Source organism: Trifolium pratense, linkage group LG4, assembly GCF_020283565.1.
Source record: "Trifolium pratense cultivar HEN17-A07 linkage group LG4, ARS_RC_1.1, whole genome shotgun sequence".
In the NCBI taxonomy this organism is placed as follows: Eukaryota; Viridiplantae; Streptophyta; class Magnoliopsida; order Fabales; family Fabaceae; genus Trifolium; species Trifolium pratense.
In genome coordinates this window covers 11,355,325-11,368,427 of record NC_060062.1, presented here as the reverse complement: position 1 = coordinate 11,368,427, position 13,103 = coordinate 11,355,325, and the positions used below count along the sequence as shown (strand labels likewise).

The 13,103-nt window shown below is 31.8% G+C and overlaps 1 protein-coding gene across 7 annotated transcripts; it reads left to right on the top strand.

The window, feature by feature from the left end:
* The first annotated feature begins 4,751 nt into the window (after nt 1-4,751).
* LOC123921174 (trehalose-phosphate phosphatase A) lies at nt 4,752-10,510 on the top strand. 7 transcript variants are annotated; one of them, XM_045973601.1, is made up of 12 exons: nt 4,752-5,155; nt 7,351-7,808; nt 7,893-8,033; nt 8,133-8,204; nt 8,578-8,712; nt 8,809-8,865; nt 8,956-9,057; nt 9,161-9,238; nt 9,330-9,399; nt 9,500-9,570; nt 9,658-9,750; nt 10,111-10,510. In XM_045973601.1, exons 2-12 carry the CDS (start codon nt 7,521-7,523, stop codon nt 10,171-10,173), a joined length of 1,170 nt encoding a protein of 389 aa, XP_045829557.1. In that variant the 5' UTR covers nt 4,752-5,155; nt 7,351-7,520; the 3' UTR covers nt 10,174-10,510. The 7 variants fall into 7 exon arrangements, with proteins under 7 accessions (XP_045829557.1, XP_045829556.1, XP_045829553.1 ...); XM_045973600.1 differs by lacking the exon at nt 4,752-5,155 and adding an exon at nt 6,029-7,239; XM_045973599.1 differs by lacking the exon at nt 4,752-5,155 and adding an exon at nt 6,306-6,932.
* Nucleotides 10,511-13,103: the final 2,593 nt, after the last annotated feature.

Sequence of the window (13,103 nt, the reverse complement as noted above, 5' to 3'; positions counted from 1 at the left end):
GTGCCCAGAGGCACTGTTTAGCATGACCCAATATGAAATACTTGATGAAGAAATACTCAGGTTACGCCCAAAAAAGACTCATCATCAATGCTAAAATTGCTAAGGGATTTTAAGACAAAAAAAATTCAACATGCATAAAAATTTACAGACTTAAAACTAAAGAGTTTACTAGACAATTTTTTAGGTCAGATACTATAATTAAAATTCTATGATCGAAATTCGAATTTCGACTCTCCACTAATGAGATTTTTAATAAACAAAACAATGTGTTACCAATCGTTTGTTGGTTCAGTGGTAATTGACACTGAACTTGGTAATGAAGACCGCAATTCGATCCCCCGCAACGGCGATCAAAAGAGGCTGAAACCACTTTATGCCAGAACTGACCCCGAACCAGACTAAACTGGTGGTGAAAAAAAATGTGTTTAATTTTATACACACAAAAAATGGGACAATATTAATATTTGGTTTAATTACACATGTCAAGTTTGGTAGGGGCTTAAGAAACTGGTTTTGTGATGAATGAAGGGTAGTGAAGTGAAGCAAAACCCATGCCTTATTTTGACCACATCACGAGGACACCATTTCCTCTAACAGTGGACCCCACAATCAACGTGGGACCATATGACTGGCTATTGAAGACAATAAACACCGTCACCGATGACTACCACTCGTTCCCTGAAAATGACACTACCCTTGCCCTACGTTGTCTACACGTATGTTGTAGGTCCCACTTCTTTTACTGGCCACGTCCAACCGTCTCTTTTACACGTGTTATCACGCGCTTTGTCGTTCCTTCCCTACGTGTCTCCAGATACCTCATGGGACCCACTCTTTTTTTTGGTGAAAAAATACTTTTATTTGTGTTAATTTTTTTTTTACTCCAATTAATTTATTTTTTTTTGAAATTTCAAAAGATCAAAATAAAAATAATAGTTAAATATATTTTTAGTCAATCTAAATACGGAGTATATTAATTTTTTTTAGTTCCTCTAAAAAATTTCTTCCCAACTTTAGTTCGGTTAAATTTCTTGTTTTCGATTTTAGTTCGTCCGCTGTCACGTTTGTCAATGTACAACTTTAATCGTTAATATCTTAAATTATATTTTATTAAAAATAAAAATTATATATTTTGAAAATACTTACCGAGACAAATCAAACAACATCTAATATGTTAATATTTGCATTTATATATTAGTAGAAAATATGGTCAAAATAGATCATATCAATGGTACACAAAGTTAAAAATATGTCATTTATTTTAGGACGGAGGGAGTATTACTTGTTTTACGAAAGTTCAATATCATGTTTTGGAAGTGTTATGAATTGGGCTTAAGGCCAAAGCTTTGAGGAAATCTTCATCCTCCCTGCTGAACTCGGCCCACTATTAAACGAAGACCCATGATCACCTACTTATGTCCAATGGTCAAGGAAATAGACCTTCTGTAACGTCCAACATCAGAATGATTAATATTTACTGCTAATCTCGACTTTTTAATAGTTATTACGACAATTCATTAATAGTCTTGGCTCTGCGCTGGGGGTTATATAGTTGCAATTAGATACATTATTCGTTGTCACTAAAACCTTCACTTCACGCAAAACTGACTTGAGTTTCGAAGTGTCTGTAAGTACAACCCCCTCTATTGGACCCGTAATGCTAAGGAGTGCCACCTACCACAATTATTACGATCAGGAAGACTTTTTTTAAGACATATAATCACTAAAAACTTAAATATCATTACTTTTTTTTTGTACATAAGCTAAGAATATAATTACTTTAATCGTGCATGTTTATATAGATAAAATACATATATGTAAAATAGATAATATAAAATAGGCAAATGCTAAATAGTGCCCCCGGGGCACTCTTTAAGTCTTTAAATAGTAAGTTTTTTATATAATTTTTATGGAAATGCGTAAAGTCAACGCATTGGAAATTGGAGTGTTTAATTATTTGAATAAAAAGTTTCTTTTAATGGAATGCTTAAAGAGTGCCCCGGGGGCACTCGTTAGCAAGACCCTATAAAATATTAACTCCTGCACTTTTATGAAGATAAATGACCAATTTGGAGAAGAAAAAAAGAAAAATGATCAATCTATTATAAATAAATAAATGATTCATTTGGATTGACGAACTTTTTCAGCCCCAAAACTAATAATCAATGGAATGTCTCTCTATCCATGAACATCTATTCTATCTGTATATCTAGAGGATCTCTATACATAAAAAACATTTTTTTGGCACGATATGATCACCTAGCCGTAGCCGCTTATTAAGCGTTCCAGATATGTGGGATCTCATAGTTGGATCAGATCTTTCACTTTGACGAAAGCAGACCCAGCGAAAAGGACTTAATAAGCGTTCGCGCAAGCAAGCGCGAGAAGATAAATGATTTGTCGTGTAATTTTACCTTAAAAAAAATAAAGTCTAAAATTGAAAACAATAAAAAAAATTAACGGGGTCAGTGCTTGATGGAAAATTTTAGACAATTTAAAAGTGAAAGTTGATATATTTAGAGGAATAAAAATATATGTAACCCTAAAAGTAATGAAAATCTCAACCCAAAAACAAAATTTAAGCTCTATTTTTCTTTATTTTTTTAGGAACATTTTATAGTGTTCTAAACATAAGAAAATACATATTGACTTAACATAAAGAAACTAAAATTGCATGTAGATTTTTTTTTTTAAGGAACAAATTAAAACATGCTAATATTTTTATGGGGACGAAAATTAAGTTTGTTGCATGGTTTTTTCTAATCTATCCATCATAATTTAAAGGTATGTACCCATTAACCAATGAGAATAAGTCATATGCATGTGAAATAAAATTTTGTTACAAGTTAGTTGTGAGTACGACATGTAAATTCACTTGTGTGGCTTGTTCTCACTGGTTAATGGGTAAATACATTCAAATTATAAAGGGATAGAGTAGACCTCACCGTTGCATACAACAAATTCAAGGTGAACACTCCAATACACATATTATGTATTTAATATAGAAAAATCAATAAATACTATTTGTAAACCAATCATATTCATCCACCTCAGCAAATGTAGTTTAAATTGCATATTTACTAGTTTTACTTTCCTTCTCTTATAAAAAAAATACTACTTTTACTATTACCTACCGTTTTGGTCCTTTGATCCACTGCCCGGTCCACACGGTTGCTTTTATAAACCAATGAATATGACATTGAACTTGATTTAAACTCAAAAGTTGATTCCAAAATACGGTTTTTTTTAGTTTCCATGATATTGGTACGAAATTTCTATCACCGTTAGCTAGAACTAACTAGAACTTTGACCCATGCGGTGCATGGGTCTAATTAAGTGTAATATGTAACAATAAAAAATAAACTACAAAAATTCTAAGAGCATTTTCAATAAGAGTAGTATAGGGAATTTCATGGACTAATTATTCTATATTTGTTTATGTGCTTATTGTATATTTTATATATTTTTTAAATATTTTTGGAACCCCATCGTTTTGTTTACTTATTAAAAAAAATTGCTGATAATTAAAGGTTAAAAAATTGATGATAATTAAGGTTAAAAAAAAATTAAAGACATAATCAAGAACATAAACTTAAGTAGACATCCATAAATAAATAAAAATTGTGATTAATTCCGCCGTTCAAATTTATTGAAAACGGGGTTAACATATTAGGATTCTTAAATTCTTTCATAATTGAAGCACATGTTTTAGCGGTTGAAAGATTTTATTGTAAGTAAGGGATGCAGATTCGATGACAAATCTGTATTTTTTTAATATAAAGCTACAATAAAAATCAAGAGAAAATGAGAGGGTAAAATTTTGGTTTGGGGTTAGCTTATGTTAGCAAGCTTATAATATAAGAGATTATTGGTTTTTAATTGTTTAAATTGTGCAATGAAAATTGATGGTGCTTAATTGTCGTATGAAATATTTCCTATGAAAGTTGATGGAGCTTAACACTTTGTGGACATAATTTAAATCACAATTGGTCTGCTAGTGCATGTTGTATCAATTGATCATCGGTTAATATTAAATTTGCAATGTTAAAATCAAAATAATGAATGTGATTAGTGACATTACTATGGTTGTGTTTGGTTGTATTGCAAAAAAAAAATTGATTTATCAGAATTGAGTTTGATAATAACTTTTCAAATTACACGTGATAATAATTTTTCAAATCTCACATGATAATTATTCTCTAAATTTATGATCTGGTAGAAAAAAAATCATTGATCAGGAAAGACATAAAAATATTTCGTGATGAATAATATAGTCAACAATAATTTTGATATGATATACTTTTAAAATTGATGGTGCTTATCAATTATTGCACATAATTTTAATCACAATAGGTATACTTGTCATAGTGGTTGGAAATATTGCCTTGCATTGAAGGTTTGCGGGTTCGAATCCTAGTTAAGACAAAATTGTATTATTTTTTAATAAAAATTGCAAGATAAAATGGAGGGAAAACAGGAAAACAAATTAGGGTTTAGAGTTTGCTTGTGTATACAAGCTTATAATATAAAAGATATCCGTCGGAGAACCTGTGATGAATTCTCGCCTCCCTAGTAAATTTTCTCCACATATTTATCATTACTATTTAGATCGATTCATTGTTATAAATACCAATTTTTTTTAATTATCGTGATTTAATTTATCCGATATACAAATAAAGAACAATAGTGGGATATGTACTAAAAAGCGCGTGAATATGTGCATAAAATCGATGATTTTGAGGTTATATTTCAATTAATTTTTATTGGTAATGTTTCCTAATTCAACAACCGATGAAGGTTTCCTTGTAAAGCACGTTTGATTTCTTCCAAAACCCTATAAATACCCATTTCCCTATTTTTCCCATTTCTTTCTTTCTTTCTTTCTTTCCCTCTTCTCGCCGCTTTATTTCTCCACCGTTTGGTTTCTTCTCTCTCTCTTTCTCTTGCACCCTGTTTGGCTGCCAATAATTCACTCCCAAAACGCATTTTTCCCCCTTTTGTCTTTTTCTAGATTTTCTAATTTTTCCTTAACCAAATTAAAAAAAATTACATTTTTCTTTGACCCTTTTAAAGATTATTCAAACCAGAATCTGCATTGTAAAGATTCATGACCAATCTCATTTCCTTCATCCCGTGGTTGGAGCTTGTTTTTTAGGTATATCATTCTTTTTCTCTCTCTTTTTATTTACCCTTTTGCTCAAAACTCGAAAGGGTATATCATATTTGTTTCCATTGTTATAAATCTTAGACCTTTATTGAAAACCCCTTTGTTTTGTTTCTTATGAGAGTTATGAAGATTATGTAATTTGGCTTCCAATTTAGTATTTAATGTTGTTTTTTTTGTTGGTTGCTGATTGGTGAATTTCTTAGACATTCAAAGGGTCGGTGCCCATTTTGACTTGTGAATGTTTCGTGTTAGTTTTGATTTTTAATGATTAGTCAATTGTATGATAAAAGTTTTAGGAACTGGTCAGAATCTATGTTATAAAGAAAAAGGTTTCATTTTATTGAAAAAATGATTTCTTTTCCTATTGTATAATCATCTACTTTGACCAATGGTTGTGTGTGTTATTGGTTAATTCAGTTTTTTCGGTTTTTCCGAAACTAGGGAATTCTTGATTCTGATTTGTGGTTGCATAGGAGCTGTTTTTTGATTAAGCTTGATTGTGATGTTAGGAGTATTTGTTTTCACACTTTGATTTTTTTTAGTCTAATTGTTAGTTGTCTCCATCATGTATGTAAACTTTTTTGAATCATTTAAATGAAAGTATACAATATAAAGAAAAATGAACATAAAGTCAAATTATGAAGTCTGCATCATTGATTGTTCAATTTACCGGTATTCACCTGTTGTTTCTGTGTGTTTTTCATATACTCAATAATTTAATTTTGAAGGTTTGATGATTATATACAAAGTTAAGACAACTTTTTTATTACATATAGATCAATGTTTTATTCATATTCATATTCTATGTTATTTTGTCTATTTCATTAAAGAATCTTTAATTCGTTTGGGTCCATATCTATTATTAACTTCCATGCTTTGTAGGCCCTTGATGTGTGGTTGTATATATGGAATTGTTTGTTTTCTTTTCTGTATCCAACTTGGTAGGGTAGTGCTACTTTAGATTATGCTGAAAATTAAACAGTTACTGAATTGTTTTCATTAACAAATTGCAGCTTTTCAGAAATTATTTGCCTGTTATTCCTGATTCTTTGTGTAAATGATGTCGTCTTAATGATAATTATCATATCTTTGCCATAGTCGATTCGTTTTTTTATAAGCTTAGTCAAAGACGAAATAATAGTTCGCTCTTTGATTAGTGAATTTGTTTTTACTTTGTAGTTTGTTTCTATTGAATAAAAATCCAAAGCTTCTAGTATTCAAGCTATGAAGGGTATTTTATGTTTTTATAAATTCGATTATAATCCCTTAAGTTGAAACTTTTAGTTTTTGAGAAGGGCCTTAGATTTTTCTATGTTTTGTGTGTCTCGCCGTGTTAACCAAGTGATACATGATTTTTGTGTACATAATTTTTGAAAAACGACTTTTCGTATTCCTTCTTTTTTCCATACTAGTACACCTGAATTTACGTGATTCTACGACTCGAAAATTAGCAGTCATGGTTCCAAGCCAGCCTCAATAACGTGTTGTCAATTAATGCCAACTTGTACTTTGTGTGTTTCATATCTTTATGTCACTCCAAGTAGGATAAGCCTCTTTATTTGGATTTTAGTGAACTGAATTTTTAGACCAATCATTATTGAGAAGAATCCTATTTGCACATCCTTTCGTTTTTACGTTTTAAATGTTACATTTATTTTATTGTTATAAATGGCTAATAAAGATTCATACTTTGTTATGCTTTTTTGATATCGGTGGTTCTTAGTCTCTCTAACTTTTCCGTCTATGCTCCCTGGTTTTGCTTCAGGTTGCTTCATGTGTTTAACAGTGTAATATTTATAGCATCTTTGATTTTATTGAATTTACGTCGACCGAGTCATTATCGTTACACTGTTCTCACATCCATCAGACATGCAAGCTGTTTTTCAATTTCCATTTAGACCTCGAAACATTTTTTATTTTAAAAAAGTCATGTATGCTGATTCGTATCTGCAACTCATTTATTGTTTTCTTAGTTTCATAAGATGAGAATATAAGCTATATCGTAGCGGAAATTGAACAAATCACTATTGTTCTGCGATATGCTATTAGTACAAAGTGTTGTCAAACAGAGGGTATAATATTGCCATAGCGTTGTAGAATTCGAACAAAACCGCTATTTCCTGTTATTCATGATTGACAACACAACTTTAATCTAAAATCAATGATATGATCAATATTTTCAGGAGCTCAACAGTTGATGGACTCCTACCCCAAAAGTAGTGACAAGAAAACATTGAAGAGGTGGTTTTTTATCGATAAAAGAGTAGGGTGAAGTGAAAATCTGATATAAATATTAGTTTCTTACATTGTTTCTACTGTGTGTGTCAACGTTTGCTTGCAAAACCTGGATCCTATGGACATGAATTCAAATAATACTCCCGTTCTCACGGATACCGCTCCAATAACAAATTCAAGGCTGCATGTGCATTCCAATTTGTTGCCTTATTCACATACCGGTGCAACCTTTCCTCACGGTATGCTATTGAATATCCCAAGGAAGAAGACGGGAATTCTTGAAGATGTTTTTTCTTGTGGTTGGTTGGATGCCATGAAATCATCTTCACCTCCACCGAAGAATAAAACAAAGGATGTTAATCACGGATTTGCATCATCTGAAGCCGATCCTTATTTCAACTGGCTGGTATTATTACATACTTCCCTTTTTCATAAGTATCAGAGTTTTCTACAGATTTGAAGCTGATCTTTATTTTTGTTAATTTCACAGCTAAAGTATCCATCGGCACTTACATCTTTTGATCAAATTACGAACTACGCAAAAGGCAAAAGAATTGCATTGTTTTTGGACTATGATGGAACTCTTTCACCAATTGTGGATAATCCTGACTGTGCTTTCATGTCAGATAATGTATGTGACTTTCTTCTCCATTTTATTGTCCATAATAAATTGAATTAGGGTTGTCTGATTTCTATTCTTCCTACGCTGATTCTCCGGTAAATTCTACAGATGCGTGCTGCTGTTAAAAAAGTGGCAGAGTATTTCCCAACAGCGATAATTAGCGGAAGAAGTCGCGACAAGGTAGTTAAATAATTCTATCCAACAGAATTTTCTTTCTCCCTTTTTCTTTTCTCTTATCTATTTAAAGAGAAATGATTTTTGTACAAACAAATTTAGACAACTTTTTAAGTGGTTAAAGCAATTCATTAACCACAAATTTGGATGTGGTTAAACACAATTTTCAGCTGTTCAACTACATGTAGATTTGAACAGTTAAAAGTTGTGGTTAATCGCATCCAAATTTATGGTTAATAAGCTTCGACACATAGTATATTCATTAGCGTTTTACCGGATGCAAATAACACAACTGCTATTTAAATGCAATTTCTCACATCAAGCTTCCTCGTTTGTTGTTGGTTTTGATTCTAACTATCTGTCCTTGCTATTTGTTCAGGTACATGAATTTGTAGGACTAACCGAACTCTATTATGCTGGCAGCCATGGAATGGACATCATTGGCCCTGTTAGACAATCTCTATCCGTATCACATAACCACCCTAATTGCATCATTAAGTCTACTGACAAGCAGGTACCGTGGTTCAAAGTTTCTACCTCTCATCGAATTATGAAACTCATCGAGTATTATAATAAATTGTCGGTTCTCTTATGATCCTTAAAATTTCAGGGGAAGAAGGTGAATTTATTCCAACCTGCTGCTGAATTCCTGCCAATGATTAATGAGGTGTGTATTTTAGAAGTACTATCATGAATCATTTTTCAACATTCTTTCATTATTGGGACGATATATCTTAATCGACTCATGTTTGCGCAGGTGCTTAAGTCTCTTATTGAGTGTACAAAAGACATCAAAGGATCAAAAGTTGAGAACAATAAATTTTGTGTATCTGTACATTACCGCAATGTAGACGAGAAGGTACAGGCTTCTGTTATTCTATTGAATACATTTTCTACTATATTGATTGTTACCCTTTTCATTAACTAATTATTACATGCAATGATTTCAATTTAATGTACAGAGTTGGAGTTTGGTGGCACAACGAGTTAATGATGTTCTTAAGGGCTTTCCACGTTTGCGTTTAACTCATGGTCGCAAGGTACTATTTTTAAGATCCACAACTTTTTGACTCGCTTCTATAGGAGAATTAACTATGGCAGAACGTTTAAAGGTTGTTTACTCTTCTGTAGGTTTTAGAGGTCCGACCTGTGATTAACTGGGATAAGGGAAAAGCTGTCACATTTTTACTCGAGTCACTTGGTGAGTTCATTTTCTGTTAATTTAATATATGGTTCCTTTTTCTTAAAGATCAGAGTTCATTGTTTTCTGCAGTAAATGACATCCAAAATATTGATTTTAGGACTTAACAATTGTGATGATGTGCTTCCTATATACATTGGCGATGATCGGACGGATGAAGATGCATTTAAGGTAATATCTCTAGCTTGCAATGACGAGGTTGTGGCTTCCACTTGTTGCCTTTACTCTAACTTACTGATACGGGATGAACTGAAACAGGTTCTGAGAGAGGGAAATAAAGGTTATGGGATTTTAGTGTCTTCAGCACCGAAAGAAAGTAACGCAAGTTACTCTCTTCGTGATCCGTTGGAGGTAATTTCCATTTCTTAACCGAGTTTACACATTACTTGGTTTTGCTCTTTTGTAAAATTTTGGTTTTGGTACCATATTTGGTCCTTACAGGGTTTTAAATAGAGGCTGCGGTAACACTTGCATTCGTGTCGCAATCTTTGATAATGCGGAGGATCGCGGTCAAATCGGCCGATGGACCTCAACTGCAGACACATTGCATTTCCTGCATCATAAAAAAATGTTATATCGCAGCCCGGATCGCGCATACGGACCTTCATTTAAAACCCTATGTCCTTATTGTTGCATGACATCCATTAATTGCATAATTTGCTATTATTTTTGCTCATGATTTGTCATATTTACCTTGATATTGTTTTGCAGGTCATGGAATTTCTTAAGTCACTCGTGTTATGGAAGCAAAGTCCCTTTAAAAGCCATATATAGTGTATAGAGGAGAATATACTCAGCTATAACTATATTATAAATACAGTTAGTTTTTTGGATTTTGGTTTTTTGGAAACATTTCAAGAGGTTTCCTGGTGGCATATTCGCGCACAGGAAACCTCTTGTGGTAGCAACATTAACCGCTGCTATCTGCTAGTTTTGCTCAAAGCTCCAGTGGTAACTGTAAATTATGAGGCCTATAATTATGTTATATATATCTCAAAAAATTAAAGAAAATGTTTTTATTTTTTTTTTACTGTACTTCATTCACAAATGTATTGGTGTTTAATTGTTGCTTCTTCAACTTTGTTCACTATATATATGACCACTTCAACCACATTTTTTTTGACTTAGACCACAAGTTACCTTTAAATTACTCATTTGTTAATTATTTCTATATGTAGTTTGATTCACTATTTGAATTCAATGATATATGTTATGGTTTACCATAAAAATTGGGATGATGTTAAGACTCCATCTCAAGAGTTTTGAAGTTGTATTCTTGGAGTTTGATGATGCGATTCAATTCGAATAAGGCAACACCCCAAAATTTAGAGAGAAGCTAGGCACAAGACAAAGGTCTTAGCGAAAGAGGTAGGTAAGTCGAAGACCAACTGAGAGGGGCTATGTGCACTTAACATGATTGCTTCCTATGGGAGGCTCCTCCATAGACTTGAATGATTCATAAGCTTAAACATTTTGAAATCTAATATCGGCAAAATTTGTCTCCATTCAAGCGAGAAACACAATAAAAGTATCGTGTTAAATGTGTTCCAACTCGATTTTGGGTGACTGTTAGACCACCATAGCCACTATTCGAAAGCCTGGCCTTTCATCTACATTACAACCACCATCTTCCTCTACACCTTGATTAAACTACAACGAAATGCATATATAACATATTCTCATCTAGAAACTAATTGAGTAACCTATGGCAAGTCTCTTTTTAGGCTTGTCAATTTTCTTTATTTGATAATATATATTCGTGATAATTCTTTAAAAAACTTAGGAAGAGGTCAATTATTATTAATTATATATAGTTATTTTATAACTGTCTTTAATTTTTTTTTGAATTCTATAAAACTTTAAAGTAAAACTTTTACCGTTAAACTGATACTTCACGAATAATTCTATGACAACTCATGGTATCCATATAGAAAAAGAAAAAAATCAGTGATAGCATAGACAATAGAATAATTAATTGCAATAAAAATGAAAAGGCAAGGTACAAACTTTGGAGTTTTTTCTCATGTCTATATCTAAGTCCCTACATATGAAGGAGCCATTAATGACTTAGATGTTGAGAGATTTGTCTTTGGCTTGTTAGAGTCGGTCACTAGGTAGGGACATATTGTCTAACAAAAGCCTCAAAACCAATGAGTATTGGAGATGAGATGTGATGTGTTGTGTGAATTGAAAGGACTACTAATGGGTTGTGATGAATAAATAGCAAAAGAGGTATGGGTCGTGAGAATAAATATTTGATTAATTAGGTCATGGGTAGAAGGTTTTATGTTCTTGGCAGCTTCTATCATTCCCCACAAAAATTGATTCTCTATAGTAATTCCATCACTTATTGATTTTGAATGTATGGTTTAAATTATTGACATTGATGGTTCAGTTTTGTGAATGTCTCATGAAACATCTACTCTCACATTACGGTGTTAGATAGATTGTTGTCTACCGTGTGTAAATGTGTGATTTGTTGCGATAGGGAATATTTTTTGGTGTAAATCCATGTCATCCGTACACTACTGCAGAGACTAATCCCTCGAGTTTTGTGGGACCCAAATAAATGACAAACTATCCCTAAGAATTTTAATACTGCTGCATGCCAAAGCCATGGATCGAACCCAGACCTTGGTTGCGATAGGGAATATGAGTTTCATTCACGACAGTAAATAAAAGTTGCGTCAATGTATTAGTATTATTACTAAGTTGCATATTATCTGTCCACTTTTACCTATAATTAAAATGTTTTTTTTTGTGCTGTGTCAAAATATTATGCTATTATTTAAAATTTTTTTAATGGTAAAAATATTGTAAATACAATATCCAAACAATAAAATTGAAAGCAAAAAAAGAAAAACATGAAAATTGAATAATTTTATATATAGTATAGATATCTAAAAAAATTAATTATGTAATAAAAGTAAAAAAAAGATAAAATTATAAAAAAAATAATCTGAATAAAGAAAAATTGCTACACCATACTACTTTGTATCATAGAATGTTAATTCACTTTTTAAATTTGCCATTTTTTCTCTTTCATTTATATTGTCATAAGTTAGAAACTATAATCCAACCTATAATCTCACAAACTTGTGGTCATTACCAATCTCATTCGTATTCTAAATCCTTCGCATCCTGCATGCATAACCTTCAACTTTTCTACTACATCTCCTAGCTTTTTGCCACAAACCCTTTTGTACATATGTTCAATCAACGAACAAGTTTCCATTGATAAGAGCTCAATTTTCCCAATTATTATCTTATTGTTTCTTAATGGTTTTTAGAGGAAGGGAGTTCCAATAATTTAAAGTTCGGCCGTAAAATAAATAAAGTTTGACCAAAAATTATTTTCATAAAAAATCTCCTATAAAAACTTATTAACCACTTGAATAAGATTATATATGGCGTAGAGTATTTATGAAAGAAAATAAAAACCATTATGTACCCATTATAGTGGAACAAAGCTTTATCAATTATTTTATTTTTAGTTGGAATGATGGGATCAAATTCCCATAAGTTAAAATTCGGAATTTGACTCATATTAATTGATTCCTCGTTATAGTCTTGTGCAGGAATGCAGCATAACCAATAATCTAATAGTGAAAAGATATATCAGCCTATCAAGAAAATTCTTATTGGATTTAATGTGTTTAATAATAGTTAGTTGAGCTCAAAGACATTTTATATATTCTTTACAT